The 19,865-nt window shown below is 36.7% G+C and overlaps 1 protein-coding gene across 3 annotated transcripts in view; it reads left to right on the top strand.

The window, feature by feature from the left end:
- VEPH1 (ventricular zone expressed PH domain containing 1) overlaps positions 1-19,865 on the top strand; it is a 262,961-nt gene that overhangs the window by 184,378 nt on the left and 58,718 nt on the right. For 2 of the 3 annotated variants that reach the window (XM_003256344.4, XM_030822750.1), the window contains exons 10-11: positions 14,553-14,692; positions 17,987-18,121. In XM_003256344.4, coding sequence (XP_003256392.1) covers positions 14,553-14,692; positions 17,987-18,121 — 275 coding nt within the window. The remainder of the gene's footprint in view (positions 1-14,552; positions 14,693-17,986; positions 18,122-19,865) is intronic. The other variant, XM_003256345.4, reaches the window with a different exon arrangement.

Below are 19,865 nucleotides of genomic sequence, written 5' to 3'. Positions count from 1 at the left end.
AAGTACAACCATATTTCTATTTATCTTATTATTTATTTGCATGATTATCATTGAGCATACACATACCATGAAAGAGCTGCAAGAAGTGTAATTCTCTCTCAGTGCAAATTTACTGCGCTATGCTAGGCTATTGCCCTGACCAGAGGTGTCCTGTGGTCCTCTGCAGTCATCATCTGTTGGAAGAAGAGTTAAATCCAATTTCTCAAATATATCCCCCCCTCCCTGTCTTTCATTCCTGGGGCTAGATTTAGTAAGTGAAGTGAGGTTTGGTTGAATCGTAAAGTAGAGTCTTGGCCACAAGGCATGCATGGGGCTGAAAGAAGTAAAAAATACCATAGGCGTACGCAATGGGGGTAAGAAGTGATGGATGAGAAGAGACTAACTAGAATAGAATGTCAGTCTCCCTGAAGGATCACCATACCACCTCAAATCACACTGTCTTAGGAGTGTGGCTCACTTGCATTGGATAAACAGAGCTTCTGTATTGCCCAACTCCTGATAGTACCATTTACACTGTGGCCTGTGGGAATGATGTCCCTCCTGGACTCATGTGGTGGAAAGCCTGTGTGGCTGTTAGCAATGGCCCTACAGATGAGCCCCAGCATCCTATCTGAAGGGATGAAATTTTCAGGGCAGCAAGAGCTCCAACACAGATCCAATTCTTGGCTGCAAGTCGTGTTTCATCCATCCAGCAAGGTCCATCCAGGTGAGCACCGGATGTCCATGCACAGGGCCAATCTCCGGATAGGAGGGCACTAGCAGCAGCTAGGTAGGATTCAGAGGTGGCTTCTATTCCAACAAAAAGATGGGGTGGGTCCCACCAGGATAGAAGAATGAGGACTCATAGCTTACTGTTTAAGTATCTCCGTCTTTGTTTATTCCCAACCCAGACTATTTCCAGCCTGTTAACATAGTGGCCTCGGAACCTCAGTTAACCACCAGTCCTGCCTCCCTTGGTTCTGGATGTGGCTGGGGCAAAACCTGCCATGGGAAGGAGATTGCTGCTCTTGAGAGGTGGCGAGGGCTGGCATAAGCAAGACCAGGCTCCATGATCCCTACAGCTGGAGCACGTGGTCTTTTTAGGCTCTTTACAGAAACTTAGTGTTTGAGCTACCCCTTCCTTGCCTTTTTGCCATCTAAATCCTGAGAAAGACTCTTCATTGTTTATCCCATTTGCTGCCACTTCTATCAAACCAGAAGTCTAGTCCAGGACTCAATAATAATGAAGTGTTTTATGATAGAGTTTTTTCATACAGAACAATCCCAGTTACTATGTGGCTGCTCAGATGGTTGCGTGTTCATGAATGTGGAAGGCCCTCTCCTGGGGGGCAACAGCTCAACAGCTTTCTGCTAAGAGATTTCCTTTGAGCAATAAGCTATCGTACAGTGCAGATGGGTTTTAAATATTTCAACTATTTTCAAGCAGGCCCTGGGTCATAAATGCCTTCATCTTGACTTTCTAATTTCCAGATTCCCTTTTACAAGACAGGGCTCTCAGTGAAGCAGAAAAATTGACAATAGAGGTCTTGCTAATCTCAAAACACTTTATTTAATTTCAAAGTGAAGTCGTTATGATGTAAAGAATAGGGAGAATTGAACTGTGAGCTTCTTCATGCTTTTAAGAGTTTGGGATCTAAAGACTTGAAAGAAAAGAAGAGCTTTCTGAGTTGATACCATTGCAATCCTGTCTATTAAAAGAGAAACCACCACTCAAAGTCCCTTCCAGCTCTGGGACATAAGATTTTGAACTGACCCCTAACATCAGAATTCCTCCACAAGGCAAATTTCTGAGATTCTAGAGGTTCTGGGGACAATAAAACACTCCTACAGCCTCTGTTGAATTAATGTTGCCTTCTCATCCCAAAGTTGATGCTACCCTGTGGACCACTGGGAAATAGTCAGTTGAGGCAGAGGTAATTCAACTCTATTAAACTTTTACTTTAGTTCTTCGATGGATCTTTCTGTTTCCTTCAATAGGACAAAATATATAACCAGCTGTTTCCAATTTACTACTAGAAGGTTGAGTTTTTGGAAGCTGAATAACATTGCTACCCTATTTTATGACTTTTCATCTGAGCAGCAGTAAGAAAATGAAAATAAAAATAATTAATCAGAAATAGTAAAAAAAAAAGGCAACTCTGTTTAATATTAATTGTGATGATTGATGTCATCATCATTGGATTTTAAGTCACATAAAAATGAAATAAGTTATACATAAAGACAACTTGAAAGAAGCAATAAATGAAACTACGATTTCAAAGATATATTGACCTCTATCATGTAAAGCATGAATTTATAGAAAAATAATTTTATGATTATGACATTTGCTTTTACTGTAGATGTTCTGGTTTCCATGGCTAACCTGACAGAGGCAATTTATTTCCTTGACTTGTTCTTCGATTCCTGTTGCCTTCAGTTCAGGTGGTTCCCGCTGGAAAACAGTAATATCTTGAGCTGGGATTTGATGGGTCAATCACTTGGGCTTCTCTCAAGAGAGGTTTGGGCATGGATGGGAATGTGCCACATAACTCACTCAATTATACGATAAAGATAAAAACTGCAATAAATACCAAAAGCAAATTATCAACAAGTCTCTACATATGGAATAAATGAAGGTGATATATAATTTATAAGATTTAAATCATTAAAAATAAATGGGTATAAATTAAATCCCTCTTCGACTTAAAAGGAGGGACTAATAATTGCTGCTTCATCTAAGCATAACCTATGTAAGCTGCAGAGTATAATGGGCACTAAAGTCAAACAGTCTAGATTTGTCTGGACTGCCAGTTGCTAGCCATGTGACCTTAGATAAATTACTTGACATCTTTGAGCCTCAGATTCTTCCACAAAACTGGAAGTATCTACTTCATTGGCATGAGTATTAAATGGCCATACACACATAAAACTCTTAGAGCATTGCCCAGTACTTAAAAACTAATCAATTAATGTTAGCTTTTTTTTATCTTCCTGTCACAAAGCTTTGAATAGAGCAAAATATCAAGCCTTTCCTGAGCTTCCTGGTAGCATTCCTGCAACATTTCTGTGCTTCTGAGCCTCGAAACAACATGTACATCAAAAGTCTCACTTGCACATATCTTACAGTCCTAGGACTTTGGAGACGCTCAGAGAGCAAGTGATGGTTTCATGCATTGTTATGAGGTCTTCTTTCTTGCTGGACCTTCTACTTGTGCCCTATCCCCAGAGAAATTTATTCTCATTGTATAGAATAGGATTTTGGCTTACACATCATTATTAGCTGTGTAGTAAGTTCATTTTAAAATAAGCAATTAGGTGAACATTTCAGGACACTGAGCAACCTAGATGCCAAGGGTCATTATGCAGTCTCTTTCCTCTAATTAAAACAGCATTACAGCAACATTCAAACATTTCCACCTGGCCTAGGGATCTTTTTTTTTTCTTTTTCCATATACAATAGTAGCAGTAACAGTGATCATGATAATGAACATTATTAAACACATGCTCTGTGCCAAGCACATGTCTGTCTGATAGCCTCACATGAATTAACTCATTTTATGCTCACATAACTAACTCATTCCAGTTTGTCCAGCACTTTCCTAGTGACAGCACTGGAAGACTTGCATTTCAGGAGCCAACCTATCCCAGGCAAATTGGGAAGGCTGGTCACCCTAAACAACACTTAGAAATAGGAGCTGTTATTAGTGTTCCCAATTGAGCCACAGAGAGGTTATGTAACTTGCCCAAAGACACACAGCTGGTAAATAGGAAAGTCTCACTCCAGAATCTGTGTTCCTAACCACTACCTTGGAGAAGAATTGAACTTTGGATAAGGGATCAGAGAAGTTGGCTTTAGAGTGGCTTCTGAGAGGAAGGGCTCTTTGTTCTCTCTCTCAGGGCAGAAACATTGCTTGTGAGAGCATCCAAGGCTCTTCAACCCCTGATTTGAATAGGTTAATGGGCAAGTCGTACTCTGTTCTTTAATAGTAACATAAAGCAGCAAGCAGGCACAAGTTTTTAACAGTTTTCATGTAAGAAATTTGCAAGTATATATGAACCAAGGGACACTACATACCACTGTGTGTTATTTGATTTCACCCTTACATGCAAACCCTCAATGTCCTCCTACAGCTCACTCCCCATCCTCTACCCTTTGCTGTGTGACGCTTATAAGTGTTTCTAAAGCTCCCTGATTCTTTAGGACAAGATTTCTTTCTCCACGTGAGTCTTCTTCACTGTACCATAGTTTTATTCTCCATGATTACTTTTTCACTTATTGTAATATTATAAAATTTATTTTATATTACAACTTAGATTTGCAGAGAAAATGTGCCATCATTATGTCTAGAGCTGACCAAGCGCAACCAACCATTGGGTAGTGAGGAAGAAAATTAAGAGTCCCTGCCTAAAGTTAATCCCATCTGCTCATTTGAATGGTACTTTAGGAGACAATCTTTCCTTTGGATAAAAATGTTCTTTCTCTCATCTCTCTTATGCTTACCTCCCTAAGGTGGCATCTGGGGGCATTAGGAAGTGGCTCCTGCACCCTTGTGGTGGTGGAAAGCATTAATGTCCCTGGATAGTGGTGTGGTGTGTCTTCTTGCCCCTGAAGGATAATGGTTTTTTTTCACTCTACACATGGGCCGGTCCAGGGGTCTCCCTTGCCAATCTTACCTCATCTCAGTGCCCACTGGTGTGAGATGCCCCCCCTGAGTCCTGGCTTGGACAATTCTCTCTGCAGTCTACTGTGCAGAGGCACACCATACTCCTTGCCTCACTATGGTGAATTCTCTGAAATGCTGACCAGCAAGATCCTCAGCTACTACTGGCTCCACTCTACTCCATAATAGAGGAAAGAGTGACCATGAAAGCTGAACCTCAGAGATTCCTTTCTGCCTGGCTTCAGGAGCTGTGCTTTTAATTAAGTTGGCTACCCTGTGTTGGTGCTGAGGGCCACCATGAATCTCCAGCAGTGACCATTGCCCATGGTGTTACCATAATGTATCTAATATACTTCTCCTTCTCCAGGCCAAAGCCCAAATGTGAGGGGAAGTCAGGACCCACTTCTGATGGCTTTACACTTCTCTCTCTCTCTCCTTCTCTCCATAATTTTCCCTGCCAGAACTAAAACGTGTTCTCTTTTACTTGTTCCATGCTATATTCTCCTACCTAACAACCATAGAACTAACTAAGCTGTCACCCTCTTCATACTACAGGTCCTACAATCTATATCCTCCATGTTCAGGAATGATAGGCTAAAGGGAGGTAAGGAAATTTAGAAAATCCTTTCTTGAGACAAAAGCCTCACTTGCAAGGCTATTATCTTGCTGCATAACCCAATTTTGGCAGTTAAAAAAATTAATTCCATTCTACTTTTTTGGTACTCTTATAACTGTTGAATATCTACTCTATCACCATTCCCACCATCACTCGACAGCCGGATAGGTGGAGGCTCAACTGGATTCAGGCAAAGGCTATGTACTCAGAAGGCAAAAAAGAAAATCATCTTTAAAATCATAAATATTATCCCTGTTACATGGTAATTAGTGAGACATCATTTAAATTGCTTGCTTAAATCCCAGAATACAAAATTAGTGCTCAAAAATCACTTGCATTCCTATACACTGACAACAGGCAAGCCAAGAGCCAAATCATGAATGAACTCCCATTCACAATTGCCACAAAAAGAATAAAATACCTAGGAATACATCTAGCAAGGAAAGTGAAGGACCTCTTCAAGGAGAACTACAAACCACTGCTCAGAGAAATCAGAGATGACACAAACAAATGGAAAAACATTCCATGGTCATGGATAGGAAAAATCAATATCATGAAAATGGCCATATTGTCCAAAATAATTTATAGATTCAATGCTATTCCCATTAAACTACCATTGACATTCTTCACAGAATTAGAAAAAACTATTTTAAAATTCACCTGGAACCAAAGAAGAGCCTGAATAGCCAAGACAATTCTAAGTAAAAAGAATAAAGCTGGAGGCACCCAATTTCAAACTATACTGCAAGGCTACAATAACCCAAACAGCATGGTACTCATACAAGAACAGACATACAGACCAACAGAACAGCATAAAGAACCCAGAAATAAGACCGCACACCTATAACCATCTGGTCTTTGACAATCCTGACAAAAATAAGCAATGGGGAGAGGGTTGCCTATTCAATAAATGGTTCTGGGAGAACTGGCTGGCCATATGCAGAAAATTGAAACTGGACCCCTTCCTTACACCTTATACAAAAATCAACTCAAGATGGATTAAAGACTTAAATGAAAAACCCAAAACTATCAAAACCCCAGAAGAAAATCTAGGCAGGACCATTCAGGACATAGGCACAGGCAAAGATTTCATGGCGAAGATGCAAAAAGCAATTGCAACAAAAGCAAAAATTGACAAATGAGATCTAATTAAACTAAAGAGCTTCTGCACAGTAAAAGAAACTATCATCACAGTGAACAGATAATCTGCAGAATGGGAGAAAATTTTTGCAATCTATCCATCTGACAAAGACCTAATATTCAGCCTCTACAAAGAACTTAAAAAAATTTACAAGAAAAAAAAACAACTCCATTAAAAAGTGAGAAGAGGCCATGAACAGCCGCTTCTCAAAAGAAGACATACGTGTGGCCAACAAACATGTAAAAAAGCTCAACGTCACTGATCATTAGAGAAATGCACATCAAAACCACAATTAGATACCATCTCGCACAAGTCAGAATGGCTATTATTAGAAAGTCAATAAAACAACAGATCCTGATGAGGTTGTGGAGAAAAAGGAATGCTTTTACACTGTTGGTGGGAGTGTAAATTAATTTACCCATGTGGAAGACAGTGTGGCGATTCCTCAAAGACCTAGAGGCAGAAATACCATATGACCCAGCAATCCCATTACTGGGTATATGCCCGAAGGAATATAAATAATTCTATTAAAAATACACATGCACATGTATGTTTATTGCAGCACTATTCACAATAGCAAAGACAGAATCAACCTAAATGCCCATCAATGAGACTAGACAAAGAAAATTTGGTGCATATACACCATGGAACACTATGTGGTCATAAAAAAAAAAAAAAAAAAAAAAAAAAAACGAGATCATGTCCTTTGCAGGGACATGGATGGAGCTGGAGGCCATTACCCTCAGCAAACTAATGCAGGAACAGGAAACCAAACACCACAAGTTCTCACGTATAAAAAGGAGCTGAATTATGAGAACACATAGAGGGGAGCAACACATACTGAGGCCTGTTGGAGGTTGGGGAGGAGGAGAGAGAGCATCAGGAAGAATAGCTAGTGGATGCTGGGCTTAATACTTAGGTGATGGGATGATCTCTGCAGCAAACCACCATGCCACATGTAACAAATCTGCACATCCTGCACATGTACCCCTGAACTTAAAAATATGGGCACGGTGGTTCATGCCTGTAATCCCAGCACTTTGGGAGGCTGAGGTGGGCGGATCACCTGAGGTCAGGAGTTCAAGACCAGCCTGGCCAACATGGTGAAACCCCATCTCTACTAAAACTACAAAAAAATTAGCCAGGCATGGTGGTGCGTGCCTGTAATCCCAGCTACTCAGGGAGTGCTGAGACAGGAGAATCCTTGAACCCAGGAGGCGGAGGTTGCGGCGAGCTCAGATTGCACCACTGTACTCCAGCCTGGGCAACAGAGTGAGATTCTGTCTCAAAAAATACAGATAAATAAATTGCCTGCTTTAACAAATAGCACTTTTTCGTTGTATATTTTTAAATTATGTAAGTAATACATAAATATAAACTGATAAGGAGAGAATTAAAATAATACAGAAGTATATGAAGTAAAATGTGCATGCTCCTCACCCTACTCCCACTTCTCAATATGAAAATAATCACTGTCCATGGTTGATCTATAACTTTACAGACCTTTTCTTATGTTTTTATATATGTTTTCACATAACAATACAAAATTTTTATTTTTTTCCTCAAAATCAGGGTCAAAGCATAGGTCTTTGTATATCTATAGCTTGTATATTTCTGAATATATAATTACCAAATTTGTGTTATTAAAGCAATCATTTGCAAAAGAACTTATTTTATTCTCTGGATAAGTCAAAACAAAAGCATCCAACATGCCCATTTGACAGCTGGCTGGATTTTTGCCACAAAGGGGAAATGAGCATAGTACTTTTGCTCTGGGTAGGGACGTCCCACACATATGCATGTGATATAGCCAGGGGCCCACCAGCTGCTGTAAAGGGAACACGTATTTCTCAACTAACACTGTTGTAAATAGAACTTAGTAAACACTAGACAAGTCCTCTTTTCCATTACCTACGTGTCCTAGATTCTCAACAAATGAGAGATTTGGCAGTTTTTCCTTCAGTACAGGTCAGTTCAACGACTCACACTTCTGAACACCTTCTACAGAACCGAGCTCTGAAAACATCAAATGATTAAAGCAGTGTCCACTCATGAATAATTATTTGATGTAATTTCAAACAGTTATTTCAAATTCATCATTATTTTTGAGAATCTAATTTTATTTTTACCTTAAAATACCTTTTCTTCTATTTACTCCATCAAAATTATGAAATAATTGCTATTCTATTCAAAACTTCTGAACTGTAACGTGGAGGTGAGGAGGAATAGAGTTTTAGTCTAAAATACTAATATATTTTACAAATCACATGGAATCAAAGTTTTACAAGTGGTCCACACTGGCTTGTGATGCCTTCTTCCATTTTTTTCAGTCAAAAGCAATGGTATTTTAAAGCAATGAGTTCGTTCTGCACTTTTTCCCCAAACTGGAACTTATGGTTGACTTCAAAAACATGCTTTATTTTACCTACTTTTGGAAAGCTCTCGTCAGACAAATTACCAGTTTCATTTTCTTCTACTTTTTTTTCTGTCCAGTTTAGGACGTTCATACAATTAAATGACAGTATTATTTATTCATTGCATCAATGTTTTGAATTTTTTGTCTTTGAAATACAATAAAGAAGAATTAAATGGAAGATGAAGGAAATTGCTTCAAGGGTTCCTGTCACGCTATGTCAAGTAGGCAGAGGAAAACCTCCTGTTGTCATCTAGCCTGTCCCGAGTGCCAAGTGCAAGCCCTCATAGCCCTGAGCAAATGTCCAGCCCTGCTCTGGACAGCCCTCACAGACACATTTCTTCATAGGCCTCTGTAGACCATTAGTAAATTGTAGAATTTCAGAGATAAAAATTTCATTTCTAATACGAAAGTTCCTCAAAAAATCTAAACATAGAATTACCATATGATCCAACAATGCCACTTCTTTGTATATACCAAAAAGAATTTAAATCAGAGCCTCAAAGAGATATTTCCATACTCATGTTCATAGTAGCATTATTCACTGTAGCCAAAAGGTATGAACAGCCCAAATGTCCATCAACAGAAAAATGAACAAACAAACCATGGCATATACATACAATGGAAAATAATTCAGCTTTAATAAAGAAATGAAATTCTGACACATGCCACCATGTGTATGAACATTGAAGATATTATGTTAAGTGAAATAAGCCAAAACAAAAGAACAACTATTATATGATTCTACTTATATGAGGTACCTAGAGTAGTCAAATTCATAAAGACAGAAAATAGAATGGTTGGTTGCCAGGGGCTCAGGGGAGAGGAAGATGGGGAGTTACGGTTTAATGGGTATAGGGTTTCAACTGGGAAGGATGGAAGAGTTCTGGAGATGGATGGTGGTGATGTTTGCACAACAATGTGAATGTATTTAATGCCAATGAATTGTGCACCTAAAAATGGTTTAAATTTTAAACCATATTATCCATAAAGTGGTAAATTATGTAAAACATAAAACATAAATTATATGTTTTATATAATTTACCACAATAAAAAATCATTACCCTCATGGAGCTCACAGTCTAGGAGAGAAAGTTAATAAGCAAATTAAAATGTAAAAATCGTTTAAGTAGATGAGCTTTTTTTGTTTGTTTGTTTGTTTCATTCTGGATCAGCTTTTGGTCTGCTCCCACTTTAAAGATAAGAAACTCAAGGACAGAGAGGAAAAGAAACACAATCTACCCATAAAACTCTGTCCGAATCCTGAGCCAATGCTCTTTCTATTGAATTATACTTCTTTTTGAGGTACTTCTATTACCTCTGTTTTATCTGAGCCATTCACTCATGTACTAGAAAGAGAATAGGCTCTGGCATCTGGGTTCAAATTCCAGCTCAGCTGCTTCCTGGAAGTTTGATCTTGAGATTTCCTCTTCAGTAAGATGGAGATAACAAAGCCTGCTTCATAAAGATGAAATGTAATTGGTTACACTTACATCTGGGTACAAAGAAAGGAGTCAGTGAAAATTAGTTCCTTTCCTAAATCTCTCAAAATGGCTTCTCTGAGTTTGTTGTTTATTTATAAGCTATGTTCAATGTGTAAATACTTACAGTCTAGCAGCAGTTTCAGCAAACATATTCATGTGTTTGAGCTTTTATAAATCATTGTAGAAATACAGTTTCTACAATGCTCTGTTGAACACCCTGGGAAATAAGCCAGATACATTTATCTGACCCTTATTTCACTGGGAGGGAACTTTCAAAGGATAAGTTTTGTAAAGAATTCAAAATGAGACCTAATTTATTCCTTTTTTCCAAAACATAAAGCCAATTCTTTGATATTTCTACTAGCTATTAAAAAATCAAAGCCATATTCCATTTTTAATCTTAAGACATTTATCTCTAAACAAATATATATATATATAGGCACAGGTTATGAGTGGCCACCTGAGAAATGGGTTATAAGTGTCTAGTCTCCCAAGAAGAACGATGTGTTTCTTAGATACTGTCTAGTGAATGCATTGCAGGAATAAAGGCATATAAATGGCATTGTAGAGAAAGAGTGGCAGAAGAAACAAAGAATTCCAAAATGATTCTTAAAGATTTTGACTCAAAAAGAGGACCAAATATTCTTGCATTTTTGTATCATGTCTTTAAATTTATTTATCTGTGTAATATATTTGGTATGTTAACACATAACACGTTATATTGTATAATTACTTATGTTCATGTTAACTTTAGTCTTTATAAAGACCAAACCAAATCCTTTGATTATTAGAAAAAGAAGCCACATTCCAATAAAAATAAAGAAACTACTCTCAGATTTGGTTGAATATGGAAAGCATTCTATATTTAAGACAGCATGACTTCTCTCTTCAACATTTAGTCTAGAAAAATGAATAATCCTTTTGGCATCAATCATACAATTATATAAGTAATATTTCAATGACTGAGATAAACTAAACATACCATCTGGAATTACCTTAAACATTTATGTTTATGTGATTGCTTTCAGGGTTCTCTACACTTAAAGTGCTTGTTTCTCTGACACTGTAAGTTCAAAATCTTGATCATTTTTCAAAGCATACCTCAAATATCTCCTTCTCCATGAAGCCTCCCCTTGTTCTTCAGTCAGAATGAGTTGCTTATTTCTCTGAGTAGTCATTATTATGTGTCCTTCCATTATCTCATAAACTTAAAACAACTTATAAACATTGTTATAAGTTCAGATGTTTCTCCCATTTGGCTGCAAGCTTCTTAAGAGCAGGACCATCATCATGGCCCCTATTGCTCTCAACACGTATCTGACACTCATCCATTCATTCATTCATCCAACAACAATTTATTGCATTCCTGCTGTTTGATACTATGGAATAAACAGGAGGGAAATACAGGAAAAATTAACAACTAAGTCTTAATGTCATGGGGAGAATTTTCCAAGCCAAGAAAGCTCTGAAAAAAAAATAAGGATAAAAATATTGGTACAGACCAGATGTACTGAAAGCATTAACAGAAGCCTTGTATCACAGAACTGATGTATTTTTATAGCCAGTGTATATGCTTCTAAGTTAAAAATCTCTCTCTTATATACTTTAACCATTTTATGTGATCTGAGACTCCTGTGGTTTGTGTATAAAAAGCTGGTAGGCTCAGAGTGAGTGAAATAAATCTAATCAATGTTTATTTTCAAAAGAAAACATGAATTGGCAGTAAAAATTTAGAGGGAGGAAAAAGACAGAAACGATTTTTTCATGGTAAAGGCCTAAAGTCCAACTTACAACTCTCAAGCTAACTACATGAATTCTTGGAAAAGAACTTGTTTCCTTTTGAAACTTTCCGTTAAATCAAAACATATTGCTATCTCAATATGTATATTACACTTAGATTTATTTCAAATACCATTTTTTGTATGTGCTCTTGAGATAATAGGTTTCCTATTTCTTTAGCATAAATTCAATTCAATTTTTCAGAGTATATGTGCCAACTTAAAAAAAAAGTATATCATTGTCAAACAACTTCTGATGGGGCAATTTTAAGTTGATATTATGCGCCATTCTATTCTCCCAGGTCTTTCTCAGTGCCAGACCTCCTGGTCTTGTCCACTGAGGCTTCAAGCACTCTTTACATCTCATGAGTCATTCGCCCACAGAATACAGACATGATTTCTGATTTTATACAAGAACACTGTATGTTCAACTTAAATCTTTTTAATTTCCTGAAACAATTACCTTCACAAAAACTAGTCCTCTTCTGTACCAATGTTTCAGAATCACAGAAAGCTATTAATTATTAACATTTTTGTATATATCTCTAACTTGCCCTGTCACATTATTGTTTGGTTTCCAAGACCTTCTCCTCTAATCTCTCATTGGCCACTCTAAGATTTTCCAAACTTTTCCTGAAAAGCCTGTCACTTCCTTCATACCTGACCTTTGATAGAGCACAGATAAGTCTTCCTCCCCCATTCTCTAGAGAATTCAACAACACTCTGTCTTAGGTGGGGACTGACTCTGTCGCCTGTACTAGGATCCTTATCAGCTTTTATTATTTTGTTTGTTTGATTCTAGAGACGTGGTCTCACTATATTGCCCAAGCTGGCCTTGAACTCCTGGGCTCAGGGATTCTCCCACTTCTGCCTCCCAAGTAGCTAGTATTACAGGTGTGTGCCACTGTGCCTGGCATTTCTCATCGACTTTCAACAAACTCTAGTCCATTTCCATTTTAAGAGTAGAGCATACTGGATCACTGAATCTATTAATTTTCTTTCTTTCTTTCTGTCTTTCTTTCTCCCTTTCTTTTTTTTTGTTTTGCTTTGTTTTGTTTTTTTTTTGAGACGGAGTATTTCTCTGTTGCCCAGGCTAGAGTGCAGTGGCATGATCTCACCTCACTGCAGACTCCACCTCCTGGGCTCAAGCCCACCTCCTACTCAGCCCCCCAAGTAGCTGGGTCTACAGGCAGATGCCACTATGCCCAGCTAATTTTTGTATTTTTTGTAGAAAAGGAGTTTCACCATGTTGTCCGGGCTGGTTTCAAACCCCTGGGATGAGGCAATCCACCCACCTTGGCTTCTCAAAGTGCTGGGATTACAGGCATGAGCCACCATGCCTGGCCTCTATTAATTTTCAAAACATTTCACTTAAAATGTCAGATTAATTCTGAAACAAAAAAATACCCCATTAACTATCAGTATGACTCTACAGATTAAAAAAATCCCCAGTATAGTAGAGCCTAAAACATTCCAACATGGTATCAGCCCTGCTGAGTTCCAATCCTGGCTCTGCCACAGATTGAGCAGGCTTGAGCCATTTTTTCTGGATCTCTGAGCATCATTCATCATTCATCTCTCCAGACATTAGTTATCTATTAATATTTATCGTTCATGTGCCAAGGTTATAAGAGCGAACAACACAGTCACAGTGGTTCACTAGACTGGCTTTCTAATGTGCTGTTACCTCATCTTTATAACAGAAATAATACCCATCTTGTAGGGTAAAATTAAATGAAGTCAAACACATAACACATGTGGAAGTCAATTAATGATAATGTTTATTATCTGGTACTTAACACAGTGCCTAGCACATAGAATCTCAACCCATATTTGCTTCATTCATTCATTTATTCATTATTCCTGTCTCTACCCATGGTGCCTCACCACCTCTACACCACTCACCCACTACTTCCTTGTCCCTAAAGGATAATCTCATTAAGTCTCCCAGCTGAAATCCTTCAAGGTGAGACGACCTTTTCAATCCCGACCAGTACAGTTCACAGGAAGCTACACCTCAGCCAGAGTTATTTTGGAAGCTATCTCTGAGGCCCCTGCACAACCAAGAGAACAGCATCCACAGTTAATGGCAAGCCATTTACTACCCAGAAAATGCCTGGGTTTTCTTAATCCATTTGTTTATTTTTCCCAGGTTATCACTTCAAGGTATCCCATCAGATGAAAATGATGCAGTATCTCCCATTTTATTGGTGAGAGGGTTTTTCCCCCCAAGGGAGTTGCTCAAAGAGTCTTCAAACATTGTTAATTAAAACAATAATAATAATAATTTAAAACGTCTTTATTTAAATCTACTTTCCATGAAATGGATCCACTCTCAAATATATAGTTGTTTGTAGTTATTAGCTCACAGTTTGAAAACTGAAGGATATTTTATAAAGGCATTTGTGTGTTGAAGTATCAACATAAAGTATAACTCTGGAAAGACCATAACGTTTAACGCTATATGTATTTGTTTCTAGACACTGTGAGAAGTTGTGTAGCAAAGTTGTTCTTCACCTGCTCCCTGAAGGGTCATTACTGCCTATACAGTAAGTCCAGTTTTATTCTCATCAGCCAAGAACCTCAGCCATGGATCCAGATCATGTTTCTATTTCAGCAGGTTTGTATAATCTGTGTTCATCAGGCTCTTTAATGAGCTTGTGGGATATGGGCTTATAATCATTTTTACTGAATTATTCTTTGGCCAGAGTTGGTATGTAGATAACAGCAATACATACATCATTCATTAATAATTTTAACCTCCGTTTTTTTATATTTTAGGATAGTTTCCTTATAAAAGAAGGAATTATTAATCAGTTAGCCAAACATATTAATATCTTAAATATCCTTAGCTTTAAAAAAGAAGAATGAAAGGGAAAATATCTTTGGTTAAACAACAGCAAAAACAGCTTATTTGGGAGAATAGCTTCCCTTATGTAGTGCTAGCCTTGATTTGTCTAGAGTCTTCCAATCTCCAATTAATGTTAGTGTCAGTATATTCTTTTTGACATTGTTAAGATACTGGAATGTCTGTTTTTTCTATAGAATATATGTACATAGGTGAAATTATGTAAAGAGCAACTTACAACTTGAGAATGAAGAATTTGATGCAGAGATGTTAGCATCAAAAGAGATTCTTATTTGAAAATAGTTTTCTCGGATGCACTAAACTTTCACATAAAATTTGAATGTAGATTATAAAATGTTAGTAATAGAAGGAATCTTAGGAATCATTTTTACAGATAAGAAAATTGAAGGGCAGAACTCAGATCGTCTGACCCCTGACCCAGTGATCTTTTTGTTGTCACACATATGTTGAAAAATAATGTATTTTTATTTTTAAAATGCATTATTTTATGCAGGTAGAAGCAGGGAGGGCAAAGGCAGAAAAAACAAAATGCAAATGTTATAACATGGCTGAAAAGCCAAATTATATGACACTTTATTTACTTCTGTTAATAAAACATTTCCATAATATCTCCTATAAAAATCACCAAGAAGACAGTTGTATTTCTTTATAAGATGAAGTCAGGCTTATTGGGAAATAATGAGTTTTAATGCTGAATACATTATAATAATAAAGTAGAACTATAGCAATTAAGAAAAGAGACAGATTGGACATGCCTTAGGAATACTGTTGTTTTTTTTTTCTAAAGCGAGTCTTCTTAGGAACATTTAATAACATCTCATAGAGAACAACTCACATTTTGGTGTGAACCAAACTGTACGTGAATACAAAAAACAGCATTGACTGTCTTTCCTTTTCTTGAAATAAAGACCTTATTTTTTTTCTATTTTGCTTATATTTTTCACTTAGTTTTCATCAGTAATTTTATATTTGGTTTCATCTTTGGCTTTGTTCTAAACAGTTGTCAGTTTTCTGAAAACAAACCAAGAAATCTTGATGGGTTTTTTTGCCCCTCAGTATTATTTTATTGACTTTGTCTGATTCTTTGTCTTTCTCTTTAAGCAAAGTCACCAAAAAGTATCTGTGTATGCTACGTTTCTTCTGTGTTCATTTTACTGTAATGGTTTCTTTTTCCACACTTATGATATCGTGTCATTTTCTGCCTGAATTCTGGCTTTGGGGTAAATAAAAATCAAACTTTGACTTGATATTAATAATTACAACCTGGCACTACTCTTGTGTATTGGGCCAAATTCTTTCCCTTTTCTGTCAACTACACACATTCATACAGTTCCCAAATTCACAGATTCCAGTCTAAATGCTCCTGTTTAGATTGATGATTCATTAAATCAGGTCCTGTTGTTTAAATGAAAAATTGGGTGCTTCATCAGTTTTTGATAATAATCAATAATTTCTCAGATGTATCCACATTATGGGTTATGTAATTTATCTATTGCTGTCTCTTAAACTTTTTAAATCTGTGGATCACCAACCTGAGCATTAAGATCCTCTATCTTTTCCCATTCAGTACTAGAAATAGTTCACTTTGATGATAATAATAATAGTATTTATTAATCTTCATTCACTAAATAGAAACTTTGTACATACAAACCACTTAGTCTCATACATCAGTGCTTAGACAGTCATTGACATAAAAAGAAAATATGATTTCATAAGCCAATCTCATTATTTTATTATACATTATACATAAAGGATCCTTTATATCACATTGTATGTACGTAAATGGTATTTTATACCTTTATAGATGTTCTATACATTTTTTAAAAATTGTTCCTTTGAATTGAAAAGTTTCTTACATTTATAGGTATAATGCTATCACATGTAAATGATTATTAGACACATCATTGATTAGTAAATATACAAACACAAGTTAAAATCTTCTTTGAAAAGTTTATTTTCATTGGCTTGAATGAAATATATGTAAATGTGATTTTCTTTATGTTCACATTCTTACTGCTCAACATTTAGAGAAATTATCTTAAAGTTTTAAGAATATTCATCCATTATACATTTTAGAATTAAAACTGTTTTTGTGTCCCCCACACACCCACTCATACTGTTCATATTTGATTAATTTCATAATGAACTTAGTTATTTAATTTCTATTCTTAATGATCTACTCTGTATAAATAGACTTGATTTTTGTACTCTATTTTAATTTTATTCCTTAATTCCCAGATCTTTGAGAAAATAAATATGAATATTTATATTAACCATGTTCCAATTAAGGAACATCCTTGGGAAATCACTGAGATAAACACTATATTACAAAGGTTAGGCATATTTATGGAGATCATTATCAACTGTCTTGAAAATACTATGAAATAATTTTAAATTTCAGTTAAAAAATGAAAATTCTGAAATATATCTTATGTTTGATCTTTTTCATTTATTTTATTTTATTTTTTTTTGACGGAACCTCTCTCTGTCACCCAGGCTGGAGTGCAGTGGCATGATCTCGGCTCACTGCAACTTCTGCCTCCCGGCTTCAAGCAATTCTCCTGCCTCAGCCTCCCGAGTAGCTGGGACTACAGGCTTCTGCCACCATGCCCGGCTAATTTTTTTTATTTTTAGTAGAGACAGGGTTTCACCACGTTAGCCAGGATGGCCTCGATCTCCTGATCTCGTGATCCGCCCATCTCGGCCTCCCAAAGTGCTCGGATTACAGGTGTGAGCCACCATGCCCGGCCTCGTTTAATTTTTTTAAGAGAGGTGGAGGTCTTGTTATATTGGCCAGGCTGGTCTCAAATTCCTGGTCTTAAGCAATCCTCCCGCCTCAGTATCCCAAAGTGCTGGGAATACAGGCTCATTCACCATGCCCAACCCCCATATGTTCGATCTTTAAGACAGATCTTTTTCTTGTTTCATTTAAATTTAAATCATGTTAAAGTTCAAACCAAGGCAAACAGTGCCTTGAAATCAATCAAACAATACTATTGGGACAAGACATAGTATATCCTGTTTCTTTCTTTAATGCCCTTTCAGAGCCTGTTTCCTGAACCCCTGTCCATTCAGAGTCATTCTGTGCAATTCCTCAGAGCCCTGTGGGAGAAGACCCAGGCAGGGGATGCTTACAGCTTTGAAAATGCCATGATGGAGTCCACGTTTCCACAGCAGAAGGTAAATGTTCCTTTCCTTGGCCATGTTACAGGCCAAGATTTAAGACTGTCTTGAAACAGTTTCCCTTTTATTTTAGCAATTTAATTTCATCCTTCTTTCGTTTACCTTTCTTTCATTATTATCATAAACATTTGTAAGAAATTATTTTCACGTGGTACCATAGTAGATTCAGAGTAGAGTGGTACCAGTAAACAAGGACATTGTCCTTTGAGGTCTATATACTGACACAATACAGTTTCCTGGAGCCACACAATAACTGCATGCATAGTATGAAACAGAAAAGATTTTACAGCTGGGTGTGGTGACTTGTATCTGTAATCCCAACTACTCAGGAGGTTGAGGCAGGAGGATAATATGAGGCCAGTAGTTCAAGATTAGCCTGAATATCATGGCAAGACTCCATCTTAAAAAATTTTTTTTTTTTTTAATTAGCCAGGCATGGTAGCTCATGCCTGTAGTTCCACTACTCTTTGATCTTGGTCTTCCCAGCTCCAGAAATATAAAAAGTAAGTTTCCATTATTTATAAATTACCCAGTCTTAGGTATTTTGTTATAGAAGCACAGTGACTAAGAAAGAAGGCTTGAACTAAAGTTAGAAGTTATAGGAAGATTGGAGAGCTATTAAGAAAGTCAAATCAACAGGACTGACAGCCTGATGAGAAAAAGAATAATCCAGGATGACTCCAGGTGCATTGTTTGGCTAACTGGATGATAATATCACTCTGAAAATGAGAAATCACAAAGTAATCTGACGGAGCAGAAGAAGATAAAGCATTGGGGTTTACATATTTCGAATCCAAGCTGTTTATATGGCTAACTAGGTGGTGGTGGTTGTTAAATACCAATGTGGGCTTCAGGAAGAAAGCCATGACTGGAGATATGGATTTGGGAGTCACAAGTTAGCACTTAGTGTTATGGCAGAAGACTGGATTGCTCAAGGGAAATATGTATATTGAGAGAAAAGAATGGTTATTAATCTCTTCTAGTAAATATTATCAGCTTCTCTCTTTTAGCCCTTCCCAAACTCAAATATTCTGATTATTCTTATTATTCTTTTAGATAGCCCAGTAATAAGTAATGGATGCTTACTGAGCAAACCAGATGTTCTGAGAATAAATGATCATGGTGTCTGTCCTTGCTTTACTGTTGAAAAGGGAGACAAGCATGCCAATATTAAACAAATTCATAGTACAAACGAGTAGCAAATTAAGTACTCCAGAACTGGTCTCTTGTGAAACTAACATAATATTTTTTAAGTGATGAAGAATTCTAATGATATGAAAAATGAGCATGATTAATCAGAAGTTTATTTGTAATGCTCTGTAAGACACTAAAGACATATCAAACTGTTGCATCACTACTTTTTGGCTTGGGTTTAGGAATTCAACATGCAGTATTAAAAATAAAGGAAATGCCACAATTGCCTCAGTGTAGAGTAAAATGGAATTCTTTGTACATTTCATTCAAATTTTCAACTGTTGCATCATGTTTGAAGACAATGCCTCAAGTTCTCATAAATTTTTCATTGCTAACTGTATTTTAACTAGAGGCAACCAGTAAATTAAAACTTGTCAGGCTGCTTCAAATCCTGAGATTAAAAAAAATACTTGGCAAACTAGTTTTGTGCATACTCACAAGTATACTTATTCACATTTCTCGTATTTCATGCTAATAAACATTTCTCTAAGGGAAAATTAACTGTAAACAAAATTTAAAATTTTTTAAAGTTTTATAATTTGTTTTG

The sequence above is a fragment of the Nomascus leucogenys genome, chromosome 11 (genome assembly GCF_006542625.1).
Source record: "Nomascus leucogenys isolate Asia chromosome 11, Asia_NLE_v1, whole genome shotgun sequence".
In the NCBI taxonomy this organism is placed as follows: Eukaryota; Metazoa; Chordata; class Mammalia; order Primates; family Hylobatidae; genus Nomascus; species Nomascus leucogenys.
This window is presented reverse-complemented; position numbering and strand designations above follow the sequence as displayed.